The sequence below is a fragment of the Monodelphis domestica genome, chromosome 4 (assembly GCF_027887165.1).
Source record: "Monodelphis domestica isolate mMonDom1 chromosome 4, mMonDom1.pri, whole genome shotgun sequence".
Classification (NCBI taxonomy): Eukaryota; Metazoa; Chordata; class Mammalia; order Didelphimorphia; family Didelphidae; genus Monodelphis; species Monodelphis domestica.
Window position 1 is genome coordinate 169,098,069 of NC_077230.1, and position 19,731 is coordinate 169,117,799.

General features: G+C 32.8%; 1 protein-coding gene across 6 annotated transcripts in view; it reads right to left on the bottom strand.

Annotated features, from left to right (window-relative positions):
* KCNH7 (potassium voltage-gated channel subfamily H member 7) overlaps nucleotides 1-19,731 on the bottom strand; it is a 629,307-nt gene that overhangs the window by 162,569 nt on the left and 447,007 nt on the right. For 3 of the 6 annotated variants that reach the window (XM_056793961.1, XM_056793958.1, XM_001366877.4), the window contains exons 4-6: nucleotides 17,596-18,024; nucleotides 13,023-13,043; nucleotides 5,357-5,571 (exon numbers count right to left, since the gene is read on the bottom strand). In XM_056793961.1, coding sequence (XP_056649939.1) covers nucleotides 5,357-5,571; nucleotides 13,023-13,043; nucleotides 17,596-18,024 — 665 coding nt within the window. Of the gene's footprint in view, nucleotides 1-5,356; nucleotides 5,572-12,595; nucleotides 12,620-13,022; nucleotides 13,044-17,595; nucleotides 18,025-19,731 lie in introns of all 6 variants that reach the window. The other 3 variants (XM_056793960.1, XM_056793959.1, XM_056793957.1) reach the window with 2 other exon arrangements.

Below are 19,731 nucleotides of genomic sequence, written 5' to 3' on the forward strand. Positions count from 1 at the left end.
TGAGTTCAGTAAAGGGATCCTGAAATGCTCTAATAAAAATTATTGTATGTCAGTTAATTGGTACTTAGTACGTGATGTTTTGCATGGAGCTTTATTATTATTAATATTTTAATGTACGCGATCTCTCTTCCCAATGTGATTATAAGCCTTTTAAGGACAGGGACCTATTTCTCATTCTATTATATAACAAAAGCCCTTATTCCAGGGCCTTTCACATAATAATCATGCCATAAATACTTTTTGCTTATGATGATTATAAGGATTATGTTGATACTCTATTTTTACTTATATTCCTGTCTTATTTACTCTCAATTAATAATAATACTTCATTACTAACTATTGATGATCTTATTATCTATAATGACATCTTATTGCACTTTGGATGAATTGGTTTTCCAAAGCAAATTACTCATTGATTGATTTGTTTGTTCAATAAACATTTAGTATCTGTGCAGCAAAGTAACACTGATGAGTAGGACATGATTCAGAATTTTATGGGTTTTATAATCCAGGAGGTAATATCAACAAAGGGCTAAGGACTTGCCATGAGTAAGTAATCAAATGGATTGCATATCATATTTGGGCTTTATTTTTATTGGCCTTGCCTCCAATTGTTATGTGTTATTGGATACCTGGATAATGACATTTTAGAGAAGAGAGCTGTGATTCAATTAATATAGAGGAGGGCTTCTTCAAACAATGGATGCTGGCATTTTCCTTTCAAGTATAACCTTGGAGATTTACCTAGAACATTGAGAAGTTGTAACTTGACTGAAGGTCATATCACCAGAATATTTAGGAGATGGGACTTGAGCTCATCTTTTCCTACCTTCAAAGCCAGATCTATGTGAGGAGAGGGTTAATAGGAAAGTGGTTGTGGGTTGCTGACATCCACCCTTTTTATTAACCTTCTCTTAACCTGGGTTATTGGCTCAGCAATCCTGCAGAATGATTTGGAGATGGGGAGGTAAATTCCCAATACATTGATGCTACTTATGACAAAACTCAAATTTGTAAATGAAAAAAAAAATAAGCTTTTGGATCAAATTTTCTTAAAAATCCATCCTAATACACTCTCTGTAGTAAGATAGATGATGAAGTTTTACTAGATATAAATGTCCACTAGGTAACAGCCATTTATTAAGTACTAGAAAATACCAAGAAGCTCTTATTATAGGTATTTCAACTATCCCACCCACCTACATCTCTGCCCCATCTACTCCCACTTCTTATAATTTAGTACAGAAATAATTTAGGGTTATATCATATGTCAAAATAGATAATATTTAAAAATATAGTTGGTAATATGACTTCTGAAATCTGAACATATAAACAGATCTGTGCCAGAACCAAGCCTTATAGATTTGAGACTACTGTTAAATGTTCATTATGAGTCTCAGAAATTGGCAAATGCTACACCTGAGGGTTTGATTTATTGTCTTGTTGATTGTCTGGACTTAAGAAAATGATGAAGAAAATTTTAATAATTCAAGTTAAACTTAAAAATGTGTTCTTTGTACATTTCCTTTTTCAGAGAGCAAGTTTTAAATATTTACCAGCACTCCTCTGAATATACCCCAATAATGCTCTTACACTGTTAGAAAAAAAATGAACTGGTCCAGGAATGCAGAAATTCAACCAGCTACTTAAACAGTGTTGTTGTGCCATCCTTAAGATATGAGGTAATTGTTTCACTGAAGTCCTTCAGCACCATGGAATGGATGCCTAAAAAAGTAGCTTTTCCCCATTCTTTCAGTTCTTTCTTCCTTTATGTCCTTGGTTCTTCTTCATTTTAGAGCAGGAGAAAATGATGACTAAGGATCTTTTCCCCCCAGAGGCATGTATATGGAATGAAATATCATTGAGTGGGAGCCTCAATACAGGAGAAAAAATATACTCACAGAATCACAAATCTAGAGCTGGAAGGTACCTCAGAGGCCACCAAGTCTGGTGGTTTTGTTTTATAGATGAAGAAACTAAGGGCCAGGCATGGTTAGTGACTTGTCTGAGACAGAATTTGGACCCAGGTTCTCTGCTTTTTCCACTTTACTATGCCTTACTTGGAATTAGAAAATAGATTCTAGTCCATTTTCTATCACTTACTAGGTATAAAAATCATGGATATATTTCTCAACCTCTTTGAGCTTCAGTTTCCTCATTTATCAAGTGAGAATAATGTTACTTGCTCTATCTACCTCACAAGATTATTTTGAGGCTCAAATGAGAAACACTTGTGAAAGAACTTTTTAACAGTAAGCAAAAAACATATGAAACCGTGATGCAATGCAAGGAGCATTTCCAGAATATGGGCACCAAGATCAGAGAGGAGACCAAAATAGGTGGGAGTATTAAGGGAATAGCTCTTAAATGGAAGTCACAAGACCTGAATTCATATTATGACTTTGCAACTTATAGTCTATGTGACCTTAGAAAACTTCACTGGTTCTTGGTTTAAACATGTGTAAAGTGAAGATAATCCCTAAATACCATGAAAGGCCTTACTCCTTCACCAAAGAAATGTTAGCAAGTTTTTTTTTTTTATTAATAGAATTTATTCCCAGGATTCTTTTTCCCTTCCTCTTCCTCAACATAGAAGGCATTGTCCAGCAAGCAGATATGTATATATAATGTCTTTTGTGATTCCGTTTTTCAATTAATTCTCTGTAGGTGAACATTCAAAAATATTAATTCTGAGGCAATATAGAATGTTCCCTTGGTTCTACTCATTTCACTCTTTATTTCTTCATGTAGAACTTTCCAAGTTTTAAAACAAATTAATCTGCTTGTCATTTCTTGTGGTGCAGTAATATTTCATCACAATCACATACCCCAATTTGTTCAGTCATTCCTCAGTTGATGGACATCCACTCAATTTCCAGTTATTTACCACCATGAAGAGAACTGCTATAAATATCTTGGAACATATAGGTCTTTTTCCTTTTCCCCTGATCTCCTTGGGAAACAGAACTAATAATAGTATTCCTGGGTCTAAGGGAATTCACAGTTTATAATTCTGGGCATAATTCCAAATTGCTCTCCAGAATGGTTGGAACAATTCACAGTTCCACTAAGAATCTATTAGTGATCCCATTTTCCCACATCCAATCCAAAATTTGTCATTTTGCTCTTTTTTAGAAAATCTTATGGGTGTGAGATATCTCAGAATTATTTTGATTCTCATTTCTCCAATCAGTAGTGATTTAGCTCATTTTTCTTATATTTATATATGGCTTTGATTTTTTCATCCAAAAACTATTCCTATTTTTGACCATTTATCAATTGGAGAGGTCTTTTATTCTTATAAATTTGACAAAGTTCTCTATATGTTTTACTTCTGAGAAGTTGTCCATAAAAATTTCTCTTCAGTTCACTACTTTCCTTGTTTTATTTTGGCCATGTTAGTTTTATTTGTGCAGAAACTTTTAAATTTAATGTTATCAAAATTATCCATTTTACATCTTACAATGCTTTCCATCTCATTAATTTTTCTACTATCCATAACTCTAATAAGTAGTATGGTTTCTGTTCTAATTTGCTCATGATATCCCTTTTATGGCTAAGTTATTTTGATCTTAGTGAATGGTATAAGATAAATTGGTTTATATCTAGTCACTACCAAACTACTTTTCAATTGTCCTAGCAATTTTTACCAAAATAGTGAGTTCTTTTCCCCAAAACTTGTATCTATACCTTTGTCAAATACAAGGTTATCTTCTCTCTTCCACTGGTTTACTTTTCTATTTCTTAGTACCAGATAGTTTAGTTAACCATTGCTTTATGATATAGTTTAAAATCTGGTACTGCTAGAAACAATTCTAAAAAGGCAAGGACCTGTAAAGGATTCATTAAATATAGAAATTATCCATCTATAGATTTGTTCTCTTTCCATTCTCTACCCTCTAGTACTTCTTGTTTCCTTTTCTCTTCTTTCTTTTCTTTCTCTCTTCTATTTTCTGTTCTATTATTTTAGTTTGTGAATGTTAAACATAAATTTTAAATTTGATGAACAGATTCTTTAGATTTTTGAGGAAATTAGTATACATAATAAGTAATTAATAATAATATTATTATTTGAAGGAATAATTATCGAACATACCAAATAAGTAGAATAAATAATACCATTAGGTTAAGATATTACTCCTATCTGTCTATAGCAAATATCCTAAAAGTTTTTGAAAAGGGCAAGAATAGTCTAACAAGAGATAGAAAGAGGTCAATTCTCTCTGATCCATCATCTCATTTCTTTTGGATCTTGATCAATTATACCATATACTTCCAGTCATACCTGTTATATGTAAATGCTAAGAATGTGGGATAATAATTTCATATGTCTGTGCAAAATAATCTGAGCTAATCAAAAATAGCTAATATTTCAAGTGATATTTTCAAAGCATTTATTTTATCTTCTTTGATACTTTCAAATAGCCCAGTGATTTTATGTGCTTGGAAGTTATAGAATGCCATTTTAAGAGAAAATTTTATATAGATGCATATGTATGTATATATTTCTGCAATTGAGAGTCGCTGTGGATAATAGAGGAATGGTCCCAAAGTCAGGAATAGTTAGCTTCAAAACTTGACCCAACAGGTAATGACTTCATGTCCTAGGAGAAATCACTTAACCTCTCATTGACTCAGAAAGAGCTGCCTATCTGCATTGGCAAGAATGTTCCCTGACTAGGTGGTTCAATACACCAAGGAAATAATGAGTGGCACAAAAACAATTGCCTAATTATTTCATTAGTATCTTTGCAGAGGAATTTATAATATTAAAACTGAATACTTTATAAGGATGGTTAAATGTAAAACAACAAACGTCAGAGCTTGATAAAGGCCATTATGTTGTTAACTATAACAAAACAAAGTTAACTTCCTCTCCCTACAGGAATCCCTTGTTAACCTATTTTATCATGGTATTATATATAACTGATAAAATCTTGCTACACAGAATCATTGATTTCTATGTTAAAAGGACCATCCAATATCTTGAGAGAAAAAGGAGTACAGAAAAAAGGCATGCATTTACTTTTTTTAAAAAACACTTTCCTTTAATCTTAGAATCAATACTATGTACTGGTTCTATGTCAGAAAAGTGGTAAGGGATAGGCAATAGGGAACTAAGTGCTTTGCCCAGGATTTGCCCAGGATCACTGTGCTAGGAAATATTTGAAGCCAAATTTGAATCCAGGACTTCCCATCTCTGGACCTGAGTATCCACTGAGCCACCTAGCTATTGCCCATATATTTATGGTTAATCATAATTGCGTTAGAGACAAAAACGTGTTTCACAGAACAGAAAAGCAATGCAAGAAGAAAAAGCATAAAAGACTCAAAATTTATTATAAAGCATACCTACCTGGGTAACTTTCTCTGTCACATTGTGTGTTCGATCTTTAACCTTGGGGGCAATAATTGTTTTCTCAGAAGATGGAGGGGATGTATTCTTTTTTTCAGTTTTGACATCTGAAAAATTCAGAGTAAGCTGAGGAATCTTGTTGATGGTGCTGTATTTGTTGAGATTTGAATCAGATGTGGATCCAAGTAGACTTGACTTGATATGATTAAAAGGACCTAAAAAATCAGAAAGCATTCATAGTAGGTGATATCAAGAAGGAATAGAAGGAACAATGGATAGTTCTAAATGATAATGCTATTGAGCCATGTTAAAAACATACATAACTCAGATAAGACTAAATTAAATGATTTATTACCCAAATAGAGGAGTTTGGGTCACTTTTCTCTACCATCTTGCCTGCTGCATGTATCAGAGGCCAGAATTTGATGCTGGGCCTGGACATAGATAGTAGATGACAAGTTTAGCTCTTAATTTCCTTCATTAAAGGTTGGGATAAAATAGAAAAACTCAACTGCCTATTATCAGTCAAATTATGAATTCAAATGCTATCTTCAGTTTCTCATTATTATCCATGCATATCATGGATAAGATTCAAGGAAGAATTTGCCTATGGGAAAGACACACCAAGTATGGAAATTCCAGACATGCAACATCCCCAGTCCAGATTTGTATTCCTTTCATCTTATCATCCTATGCATGAACTCTGAGCCCTGGATGCTTATTTGATATAACTTTCCAGTCAGAGGCTGAGGAGAAGTGATAAGCTGGCTGGACACCTCACATATTTTCAGCCTTGCATAGAGAAATGTTTCAAGGTGTCCCTGACAAGAATATGTCATCCATCAGAGGATGGGCTAGCTCACACTGTTAGCCAAGAACTAACAGAATGTGTTGACTATAAATGAGGCAGAAGATAGGGTTTGTGTATGGAATAATTGTTGCCCCCTTATTGGAGAAAATCAGGTTTCTGTGTAGGATTTTTCTTTTCTTCCCTTTCTGTTGTGGCTTCATCTGAATTTAAAACTGAAACTCCCTCTTTGAGTACTCATGCATCTGAGAAAACCAAATAGATGCTGCTGCCATATGTAGCTCCTTATCTTGAAGATAAGACTTTGTAGCCCTGGGGGATTTGTCTGAGGTAAGTGCCATACATATACATGTTCTCTTTCATCCCCCTCATGCACTGAGACAAGTTGTTAGAGAGCCTTGACTCATTGCCCCCTTATTGCCTCCTCTTGAGTGTGGCCAGACATACTTCCCTCTGGCATGAGACCTACTGCTATGCCGCTTACCCACAGTACTGCTGATGGAGTTTCTGATGCAAAAGGCAGGGTCTCTATGCCCATTGTTATTTCTTTCTAATAGCAAATAGCAGGAAGGATTATTCAAGAATATTGCCTTAATGGTGTTTAGGAATACATATCATTCATAATAGAATACCACAACATAACACATACAATATATTTGAGGATAATTCTGAGCCTGCATATCTTGTTTTATATTACTAACTTTTACTTTAAGAATTATGTCTGAACTTGGGGGAACTCAATGCATTTTAAGTGCTAGTAATAGTCTAAATATTTCTTTAGTTTCTAATAGTCATTTGCAGATCAAGTATTTTAGTTCACAATGAACAATCAATTCAATATAGATGCAATGTTAAAAATAAAGAATTTAAATTATGAGGCTATTCAATTCATAATTTTATAATAAAATGCAGAGATTTTAATACTTCAAAAAATTTAGAAGTTTCAGTATTTCAAGGTATTGAACTATAAATGGTTCAAGTTATTTTAATGGAATAGTTGTTTATTAAACTAAAACAGTATGTTTCTTCCATTGCAACTTTTCACTTACTGAATTTCATTCATGATGACAGCTAGGTCTGTCATCTGATGTATTCCATTGCAATATCCTGGCATTTATTGCCTAGAATGTCCTCATTTGCATATAGATTCTGACTCTCGTTTCCATTCGTGTGACAAGGATTGTAATAAGAGGAGAAAATGGTCCCAAATTAATCTAGTCTTATGACAGGCTTCAGACAGTAATCTCATTCTTATAGTCTTCATGGTAGTCTCCATTACATAGCACCAATTGATTTCCATTAGATGTTATAAGCACAGTATACAATTTTTTTTATTTGTAGTTTTCTAAGGCCAAATTCAAAAACAGTGACAATTTCTATCACAATCCAAGTTGTGACATTTGTTGCTTTCATGACATTTTCCCTTTATGGTTAATATCTTCCAGCCCCCTCAAACTTCCAGCCCACTGCAAACGGACATTTTGTCTACTGATAAGGATCCTCATCAAGCTTCATGGGAGGGTGGATAGTCCAAGAATATGTTATCTTCTTCCTAAATAATTTTGGGATGGAATGTCTGCAACCCCAGTTGCTGCAGAGTCTGTTTAGCACTGACTTCCTAAAGGGTTCTTGTATGTATGAAACAAAACAGTGCTATAATGATGTATTGTCTCATATGTGATGGGTAAAAAGGAGCAGGGGACTGCCGAACTTTTCACTTTGTTTCTATAACTGGTCCCTATCTCCAATCACCATAACTGAAATGATTGTGATGGGGAGAAAGGGGGTTGAGCTTTGCTATTTTTTTCTGTTTCCCAGATACAAACTAGAATATCAGGGCAGGTAGTCTGGCCTTTCTTATTTATGGAAGATGTCTTTTCCTCTGGAGTAAATGCTCTTTGTTACTATAGATTTTTATTCTTAGAGCCTTACATATTGATTCTCAATCATAGTCACCTATAGCTTTAATTTGTTCATCAAAAGTCATAGTAGGGATTATTTTACTTTTGTATGTGTGTCTGTGAGTAATGGACCCCCTTTTTATTCTGGAGAAGCCTACACTATACCTAAGAATAATGTTTTTAAATAATTAAAGGAAATGCTAACTTCCATTTAGAAATTAGGGAAAATAAAGGTATAATTTTTTCCAATACGGTAACCCCCTGAAATCTATCCATGGAACTCACATTAAAAACCTCAGATCTAAGACAGGGAATTTCATATTGCTAAAATTATTAAGAGAGTAAATATGTTGTCTCTACTTCACTCAGGTAAAGTACTCTTGAGTTAAAGCAATTTGTGCAATCTAGAATCAAAGTAGGGCTTTATAAACTAAAGCTTCATTTAATCATTTGTACTACAGCTCATTATGTTTCCTTAAAAATTACTCTTTCATTCAGGAGTTTATATTTCAAAGCTTTTGAAAACCTGAAAGAGGAAATGAGCTGGTTTAGAGTATATTTTCCCTTCAAAACTTTTCCAAAACATTAATGAGAATATGCCTCTGACTTAAATATGGGCAATTTTATATTCCTCATTTCATACATGAGAAATCTGAGGTAGAGATTGTGTGGCCACAAAGCAATTGGATCTAAAAGCTGGAAATCAGGGGTGACTATTTCCCAACTCTGTTTTTAGAAAGAACTTGGTTGAACACTGAAATGTGTAAGGCAACTTCATTGAAAGTGATGAAGACCTGCAAGAATTAAAATGATAATGAAACAAAGAAGAACAACCTGAGAAGGTGAGTAGATAAATTTAAACAAAATGGATGCCTATTAACAGGGCAACACTAAGAAGAGTGCATACTTAAAAGACAAAGTAATATGGGATATTAAAGTGTTCTTTATTGTTCAATAGTCCAAGTGTTCAATAAACCCAACTGCCCAATGTAACAGGAGAGGATGAAAAACAAGAAACTTAATTAAAAAACTCAGTAGCTTCATGAAGTCTTGAAATAGGGTACAAATGTCTGAGGAAGTATAAAACTAGGCAAGGTTCAAGAGTTTGAATACAAAAATGCAGTATTCACTTAGAGAAACCAAATTTAAAGCTTAAGGAAAAATTAAGATGACATTTAAATGTTAAGGATATTTAACTGTAATATTAAAATATTACTTGAATTCACCAGGCACTAAAGGATGACTAAAATAATATCCTTATTAAAAAGGAAACATAGCTAAGGACATAGTATTGCTTTTTATAAAAAAAATTCTCAAGAAATAATTTGAAATCAGAATAAAAACTTGTGCATGGTGATGGGATAGGGAAAATTCAAGACAGAATAATATTCATATCAGCAAGTTTAATATATCTCTTAGAAACAGTGGTTTTTCTGAAGTTATCATAGCTTTATTAATTGGGGGTAGACTTCATATTTGAAAAATCCAAATAAAGCCATCCTAAAAAAAAGATCATGGAAAAAGAACACCTCTAAGCATCATATACCAATCAAGTAAGTACTTGAAGAAAGCCTGGAGGAAATGGTTATGCATTTCTGATTAAATTGTATTCAGTGTACATTGTATTCAAAACAGTGAAAGCAAATAAAATATAGAAGACTATGTTATAGAGAATAATTTGCAACTATTTAGCAGCCTTTATGAGAAGTTCAAAATAAAACTTCTACTTAGCCATAACATATTATTTAGTTATAATATTTTTAGTTGGAAAAGGTGAAAGCTATGATAACTAATAAGTAAGCTTTTGTTTCTATTTTATATTACAAACTTAGGCAAGTTTGGGAAATAGCTGTTGTTGGACCCTATACAAATAGGAATAACATATTCAAAGTGTCACGAGTGGTTCACTGATAAGAACTCTCAGATTAGATGTTTTATAAGTGATTTGAATAATGAATGGACAGCATGGACATTGATGATGCAGGTGCTGAATAATTCAGGTAGGATTAGAATTTGAGTAGCTTATGACATGTTACAGAAATGGTCATGCTATCAATATGTAGTTATAGTAAAAAATCCATAAAGTAATCCTTCCATTTGAGTTGATAATGGTGAAGCCTTTCTTAATATATTATGTCCAGTTATTTTGAAGAAATAATAACATCAAACACTTAAGTTTATTGAAGGAAATGAAAATAGATCTTATCAGAAAAGGTTAAGACAGAGTGATTTGACTTTAGAAGCAAAGGTTGAACATTGATTTAGTAATGGTCTTTAAGTTAAAGTGTTATTCCATTAGATAGTTGTAGTCTGCTAGTGCTTGAGTACACTAAAGAGATACTGAGAGGAAAGGAAATGAAATTCTAGAAAGCAGGATTTTGGTTAGTTTTGTGGGTCGGAAGATTCTCTAAGAAACTGGTAAAGAAGGCAATTGAGTCACTTTCTTTGTATATCTTTCATACCAACCAAACTCTTTATGGTATATTGCATATATCTAAAGAGTATTATTGCCTGAATGGAAACAAATAAAATGAAGCTGAAGTTCTTCCAAACTTTGCCTGATTAAGTCTCAGTAAAAAAAATGTTTATAATATTAGCTAGGTATTGAAATAATTTAGTTACACTTCTGGGTTGTAGTTATGTATTAATATCAAAATTGGTATGAGGCATCTAGGGGTACAGATGGATATGATGCTGGCCCTGCAGTCAGAAAGTCTCAGACCCTTATTATCTGTGTGACTTTGGGTTATCCTCTGAGTATCTCTCTGCCTCAGTTTCCTCATATGTCTAATGAAGATAATAATAGCATATACATCCCAGAGTTCTTATGATGCATAGGGCATATAAGGTGGTACACAATTCAAATAAGATTAGAATTTTGAATAGCCTATGACATGTTACAAAAATAGGTACAATATTTATATAGTTATATTTAAATTTCATAAAATAATTCTTCCATTTGTCTTGATAATGGTGAAGCCCTTCTTGATATACTATGACCAGTTATTTTGAGAATATGAATTAATATTTATAAAGTACTTTGTAATCCTTAAGGTACTATGAAAATGCTAGCTATTATTAGCTATAATTTAAAATTATTAATAGAACTTATTTTCAACTACATAATGCCTAAACCCATTTCTGGAAAAAGAGAAAACCATTTTCAGATATTTCTGCAATTGACAATTTTAGCTACTTCATGGAAAACTTGAAAAACCACTTAAACCTTATCCAGCAGTTTCCAAAACTAGTGCTATGATGATTCATCTTTAAGGAATACTGGATATAAGAGGAGAACCTGACTTTATATTTATTTTTCAATAAACTTTTCACATCTTACTACAAAAATGATTAAAATAATGTTTTAATAAAATTAATCATGTAAATATCTCTTACATGATACAACTATAGAAAAAGAGAGCCAAAAGCTATGTGTGAAATTTCCCGTTTTATTTTTAAAAAAAGGGAATGAAATTAAAGTGGTGAAAAAATTGAAGAACAAAATAAATTAGTTGGAAAACAGAAATAGTGTTTCAATAGATTGCTATGGATATTGACTATTTGAACTACTTAGTTCTTGAAGCAGAAATAAACTCATGTTGCCTTTTATTAAGGAAAAAGTGAATGTAAAAATGCAAAAATGAGATTATTGCTTATTAATAAAATTCAGAAGAGACACTTGTTTTAAATATAGCCCAATTTGGCAGTCTAAAAGTTAATACTATCTGCCTATATAATGTTGGTTGCAGGGTAATGCCTGAATTGTAGTCATAAAAACCCTTATTACCATAACTGACACTAATTGGCCTCCTTGTTGACAGTCACAGTGGATAGGCTCAGGATTGAATTTACCATAGAGACTGAAATACCATCCCACCATTACAGGTAATCCTTTCAGTTCAAATTCTAAGGTCTTTGGATAAAATCAAAGTGGGGGAACTCTGCCACGTTTTCTATTTGTTCAAAATTAGACTTTTTTGTAGTAAGGTCTTCAGTCTGCAGGGCTATTTATCCAAAATCTTCACCAGCACTGAATGCATGGGAGGGAAAAATAAACAAAAGTATGCAGTGCACAGAACACCACTGATATTCACAAGAAGCCAAAAGAGGGACTTTTCAGCAAACCAGTGATGGCTGCTGGATAAAATTTGCTCATGCAACCCACATGCACAAAATGAGGAATAGTTATTACAATACTCACAATATTTAGCTGCATGCACGGCCTCACAGAGAATATGACAAAACAGTTTTCAATTTGACATTAAACGATGTTGTTCTTAACTTGTGTGACACCTTGCATTTAATGGGACACAACAGAAAGTGGACAAAGGAAACTTAAATTTTGAATCAAATCCAAATTCACTAGATGCTGTGGCAGAGTAGCCTTTTCCCTATTGCTGCTCCAGTTAATACCAGTGATTTGAGCCTAATTTTGAATGCAATTAAAAACTATTTAAAGGTGATATTGAATATCGAGAAATGAATGTCATGCATGCACATTTTACTACTAGAGTAAACTTGAAACCATACCCCCTGCCATCCAGGAACGTGAAACTAGTTTTAAGGAGACAAAAGAGGAATAAATGAAGAGACTCCCATAGATCTCTATTCCCACCATTTATGTCTACTCAGCTGTTTCGTAGATGAAACAGATCTATATACCTCTTTCCCAGTGGAATTAGTTTAAATATGTTAAGTCTTCCAGATGCGCCATTGTCAATTTACTTTCATACTTCTTCCTTTAAGTACTGGCTAGTAATAATGTTCAGTGACTTAGTGGAGTTCATTATAATGTCTTTAGTAAAATCAAGCCAAACTCCAAACTATTTCAATAACATGCCTGGCCCTATAGAGGTCAGCATGAGAATGGGATATTATGCAGGTCATATGACAGGCAAAGTAACATGCCAAATAACATGGCGTTGTAAGCATAACAAAATCTGTACTTGTACATTACCTTTGACATGGCGACCATTGTCTGTATTCAGCATTGTAAGAACAAAGAAAAGGAGAGAAAGATAAAAAGGAGACTAAAAACTGCATTTTGTTCTCAGAATTACCATTGTAAAACACATCAAAGAAACAGAATGCAATAGGTCAGATTGTGCCAGTGATTGGAATTAGCAAAATTTATTTTTCATTCATGCAAAAAGACAATTAATTTAAATTAAATTTATTTGATATCGTAAAGGTTCCATTTTAGAGAATATTACAAAGTAATTTGACTTTATTTTTTGGTGATGTCCAGTTATGTTAATATGGAGAATGGCTTCATCAGCTGGCAATAATTTCAATGCAAAGATATTAAACTAGTTATGTGCCAAATTCCAATGTTTCCTGAAGCAGCACCTAAAAGATATGTGGGACGAAAGACTATATAGTCTTGCATATTTAAAAATAATTTTCATTTTGGGCAGTTATACATTCTTGTTAAGAGTACATTGAAAACATTTGACCAAATAAGGCTATATCCATTTCACTCCATATTTGTGTCCAGCCATACTGAATTATTCATCTTTTTAAGAAACTAAGTAGCTCCAACTCACCCTACTAAATGGAATTATGTCGGATGTTTAATGGGAATTGTGTTAATAGTAAAACCATATAAAAACACTTGGTTATTTCAAAATATTTATTAAACATCTTTTCAAAATTCCAATGTAATTGTTTAATATATTTGATATCTCAATATTAAGTTCCCACTGTGTTCTAGGTGCTAAATTCAGTGTATCAAGACAACATTAATATGAAAGATTTCAGGCTTCTTTCAAACAGTGAAATCTTCCATTTATATTATGGCATTTATTTTGCATAAGTGTCATAAAATTAGATTTGAAATAGTAATTTCAATATTAGTCAAATATATCCAAGATTTTTTAAAAATGATCAACAGTTTGGCAATGTCTATCCTGCTACTAAGCATGTACAAAACCTTGGTATATATTCTAATTGTTTCAATTCACAAAATCAAAACAATTTCAATAGCAAATGTTCAATCTATTGAATTGTAAAACTAAATATTTCCTTGTATTCCAATATATAAATGGAACTGAGGTATCAAATACCAATTCTTCCTCTCATTTCTGGGCCACAAGTTACAGATAAAGAGGACAATTACAGGAAATAAGTATGTAAGTATTATAAACCCTTCCATTTGAACTCTGTACATCCAAGTTGTTGGTGTGTATATAGCTTCCTATTCTGAAACTCCTTCAAACTCTTTGAAAATCACAATTTTTCCAAACCATGTCATCACTCCAAAAAGAGCAAACAGATGAAAACATGTAATATACAAGGAAAGAAGCTCTCTTGTTTGTCAAATAGTGAGTTATTGGAATTAAGAACCAAACTGGCCTAGGAGATTTAAAATTTTCTACAAATTATATTAACAGAAAAAAACATGGATCCACAAAAAGGTTTTTCTATTTCCCCTTAGAAATTGACCAGTTCTAAAAGATTTCAAAGAACATAGTCCTGTGAGATCCGGTCAATCTTATTTCAGTCTACTTAGGGGTAACTATAACTGCTCAATAGTACAAGAAAAGAACAAAACATCTACTCTTTTCATTCCATCACTATAGGAGTGATGACAAAAGAAAGACTTTAGCAAGAAAAAGATATACATTTGGGGAGTGACTGGGTAGTTCTGGAAGTGGGAGGGGAGGGATGCAGAAGGAAAGTATGAATGGACTGGGTAAAATCTTGGTTTTGAGTTTCTATTAAATTGGCCAATTCTGTTTTCATACAATGTAAATTATTGGCTTATGCAAGACACATGTGAAATATTAAATCAGTCATTAAATAGGTAAGATTGAGTTATGCTAAAACACCACTGAATGAAGATTACAAAGACCCAATCAAAAATTAGACTTTCATTGAATTTTTATTTCAGCAGCATTGTTTTGTTTTTGTTTTAAGTCCAGGTCTATGCAGTGCACTGTTGTTTGCCCAAATTGCTTGTTTCTGACCCCAGGATTCTAAGCAATGAATTTGACTATTTGCCTGAATGTTTGTGTTTATTTTGATCATTTAATTTACTAAAGTGGTAGATTGATTCTGTAGCCCCTGGCTCTGTGATTGACCTTTAAACATTTACTCCAGTTAAACATCCAGTTTATGTATTATCTGTGATCTTTGCTTCTTCTTTCACTATCCAAAAGTGGAGATGAGTAGTTTCAATGTCATTGCTGAAGGAATGGTTATTATCCTTTTAGCAAATTCAGCATCCCCTCAATTCCTATGATACTGTTCTTTTCTTCTCTTCTTATCCTTTGAATGTGATTCCTTTCTCTTTTACTTTCTCCATTTGCCCTGGCCTTTTCAATGTTCTATAACTGTTAGACTTGGATCTGTTATAAGCCTTCTGTTCTTCTACTTTTTTTGGTGGGAATCTAATCTACTTAAATGATTTTAATAAAGATTTTCAAGTTTTTTTGGCAGATGACTTTCAAATGGACACCTCTTATTTACTCTATAATCTTCTAGATTTCCATTTCTAGTTACTTGGAGATTTAAATATTTCCCTAAAACTCCAAAAGTACCTTGTCAAAAATGATGTCATGACTGATTTTCTTTCCTGATCAGCATACCTTTCTAATTTCCACAGTACTATTAAAATCACTACCCTCTCCCAAACTGAGGTTTGATTTTGAAATGAGTCATTTTGGAATCCTCTCTTCTGCCTCTGTCTCCAATTTATCACTAGGTTCCATTTATTCCTTAACTCCATTTCCTCCTTCCTTTCTAATTATTTTTATATAGCCTCCTATCACTTTGTGCCTGAATTATTTTAATACCCTGCTATATGATCAGGCCACCTATAATTCAGATAACAGAGTTGGTAGAAAAATCTCTCATCGCTATTATTTTTGGTGTCAAACATGTCAAATATAAACTCATATTCATTACCCTTGACCATTATAAATTAGTGAAGAATTAGAATTTCAGTCTAATTGAACAGAAAAGTGTTTGAATTTTTCTAATTATATCACTATGCTAGTCAAAAGAATCAGTCATGTTGGTATTTTCAAATAAGGGTACAATGTGACTTGCTTTAATTAATATAAAAGAATTTTGTTTTTATTAGTGAAGTAAATGTATGTAAATGAATGATGTTGAGATAGTTTTAGTAGTGTTTTAAGTACAAACTAAAACTGGATAAAACTGAACTATTTATAGCACTTTATGTGCTTACTAGTTCTTTTAAAAATTAATTAGTGTAAGTTCTGTTAACATAAAAATCATCACAAATTCTAAATTTTTTGAATTGGGGTTGGTTAGAATGTACACTACTAATTTATACTTTAGTAGGCTTTTGTTGTTGTCCTTGTTACTATTGGTTATTATGCACATTATGCATGTTATTATGCATGATTTTACAATTAGATGATAAGGTATTGGGAGGAATAAGCTCAGTCTTGCATTTCTATCCCTCTGAGGTAGATAGCACAGTACCCTGGAACTCAAGAAATGTGTGTCCAATCCACAATAACTCTTTTGAAAAAGTAAGAGTATACCAATGATAAAAAATTATTCATTTAAAAAATGACTGTATTTTGCCCTACATGAAACAGTATACATTTTATGGTAAAAGAGTTGAGAGGATTGATGTACTTAAGGTCATTATGTTATCACAAATCTAGACTTTTCTAGTTTGGCTAGAATGTATTAATTGCTTATTATGTGCAATGTACTATGCTAGATTCTAGAAATTCAAAGATGGAAAATGACACAATGATTAAGAAGGTTATAATCTAATCTGGGTAATATGGCCTATAAACAGAATACATGGCATATATAGACAGAGGATAAGACTAAGAAAGTGCAAAAGGAGAGGCCAAAATAAAGTATCTTAGGAATATCTTAGAAGGAAGAAATCACTGTTACCCAGGGGTCTGCAAAGTAGTTATCAGAAAAGGTTTCATGTAGAGGAGGCACCTAACATGAACCTAGACAGAGACAGATGAGATAGATTTAATTAAAATGGAATGCATTCTAAGTATTGAGAGTGATTTTTATTCATGGAAACAGAAGGATTATAGACTTAAATTAGGCCTATTCTCAGCTTTTTGATGAGTTCACTGGATCTCTTTGCATTTACTCTTTCTTTTAGAAATAGATGTTTAATCAAATGGGTCTATTTATAGCATCCATCTTTGACCTCTTTCTTTCCACCTAGGACACACAATCATTTGCTAAGTGTAATAAAAATGAATTATATTGTGTATTATGGTGTTTATCACCTAAGAGTGTCTCATAATCAACATGAATTAATTAACACCATATGGGTTAGGTAGAGAATGCTTGTTGTAGTAATAGAGAAATAAAAGCAAAGAGAAGTCAGGTCATCTGTCTGGAGTCACAGTAGGAAGCCATTATAGTTATGAAAGTCAACCTTAACATTTTCAAAACCTTTAACCTTTTGTCAGAGTTTTCCCTCATCTCCTAAAGGCCCAATTTAAAATCAACTATAATGAGGAAATAATCTCTCAAGGTGTATCAAAATATACTTAATTTTTTTTCAAACATACCTTCACTTGCATGTCGGTCCCTAAATACATTCTTGGGATGGACACTGAATCCTTCTATATCATGTACTGAAGATGCCCTTCGTATACTACAAATACTTTCCTTTGATCTGGAATGGGTCAGTTGGGAGCTTGACTGCAGCATGTCAGGGTAAAGTCGGTCCCATTGTCGTTTGGGAGAGGAATGGTCAAGTGGCCCTGATATGTTAACCAAGGGAGAACATTTGCTGGGTTGTATCAATGCTTTTGTGTCATCTGCTTCAGAGGGGCTGCAACTTTCTTTTGTAGGGGACTTAAAGTGCTTCATGGCCACTGAATCATCACTGTGCTTAGATGAGTCAATCACCACCACATCTGGGTCTTCTTGTGGTAAGGACTGCTTTCGGTATGTTAGGAGCCTCAGACCAGGTAACTTGAACCCAAAAAGTTTGCCTACAAGTAAATGCAAAAATAAAAGAAGAAAACAGAGAAGAAAAGAAACACATTGCAAGTTAAATTTTTTTTTCTGTATATGTATGTGTTTTAGCCAATAACAACAACTGGGAATTGTTAATATCTGTCTATACCATCCAAGACAAGTTATTAATACCTAAGCCATCCATATCTAGAACAAGGAATACTGCTGAAGAACTCCATAAGAATGACAAGAAGTACAATCATTCCATGTCAGATGTAAAAGAGTGCATGTTTTTCAATGTCAGAGTTACCTAACCACATGAAAGTATACTCTATTGTATATATTGTATTATTTAAATTCAATATACACATCCATTGTATTTCTGTAGGTACCAAGTTTACTATAGTCTTAAATGAAGTAGGTAGAGATAGGAGGCAAAGGGGAAAGGAAGGGATTTTAAATAGTATAAATAAAGAGCTAGATAAAGGAACAAAGTTGGTGGGGAGTTGAGAAATAGTAAGGCAATAAACCTGGTAGAAGTAGAAGGTGTGTTGGGGACTAGTGGAAGATTTTGTTGAAAGGAAGAGAGCTTCATTTACACTCTCATTGTCACCCATCACTTATGGAATTCTACAAAGACTTTAGACTTCATTGTTTAATTATCCTCCACCTATGTAGAGGATATTGTATTTAGTATCTCTATCTTTGAAGTTTGAAAAGAACATATTAAATATAAAAAAGTGTATACTATAAATAAAGAGGACAAGAAAGAAATCTGGGTAATTGACAGAGTGCAGAAAATGAAGAGATTAGGGAATATGCCAAAGAAAATATTTCAGGATACCCTGTTGCCCCCAAATACTATCGATTTCCTAGTCCATGGTATCTAACCTATTTGAATATGATGTTCTCTTTTTAATATAATATAATAAATATATGTAGTTTGAGTTGGAGTTTGACTCAAAGTAATCACTGGTAGTTTAGGTTCAGTACTGGGATAAAATAAGACACTCGTAAGTCATCCAATAATTAACAAAAGCAGTTTTACATAACTATACCAAGAAAAATATTTTATGTTTCCCCTTCATTTTTGATATTTTATTTCATTCATTACATGTAAAAAACAATTTTAACATCTTATTTTTTATTTTAATTTTTAACATTTTAGAAGGAATTTTGAGTCCTGAATTCTCTCCCTCTCTTCTTCCCTCCCTTTCTCACTGAGAAAGTAAGCAATCTGATATAGACTTTATATGTGAAATCATGTAAAACATTTCTCCATATTAATACTTTTGTAGAAGACTCAAATGTGAAAAAGAAGAAAGTGAAATATAGTTAGTGTGTTTTGGTCTGGATTCAGACTATGGAAGTGGGTGGCATTTTTCAAGTGTCCTTTGGAATTTACTTGGATCATTATATTGCTGAAAAAAGTTATTCACATTTGTTCATTAAGCAATATTGTTATTGTACAAAACTGTGTTCTGCTTACTTCACTCTGCATCAAATTTATGTAAGTCTTTCCTGGTTTTTCTGAAATCTTCTTGCTCAAAATTTTCTGTAGCACAATAATAGTATTCCATTACCATCCTATAGCTTAATTTACACAGTCATTTCTCAATTAATGGGCATCCCTTAACTTTCCAATTCTTTACCACCACAAAAAAGAGTTGCTATAAATATTTTCATACATATGAGATCTTTTCCTTTTTTTCTCTTTAGGACATAAACTTAATAATGTTGTT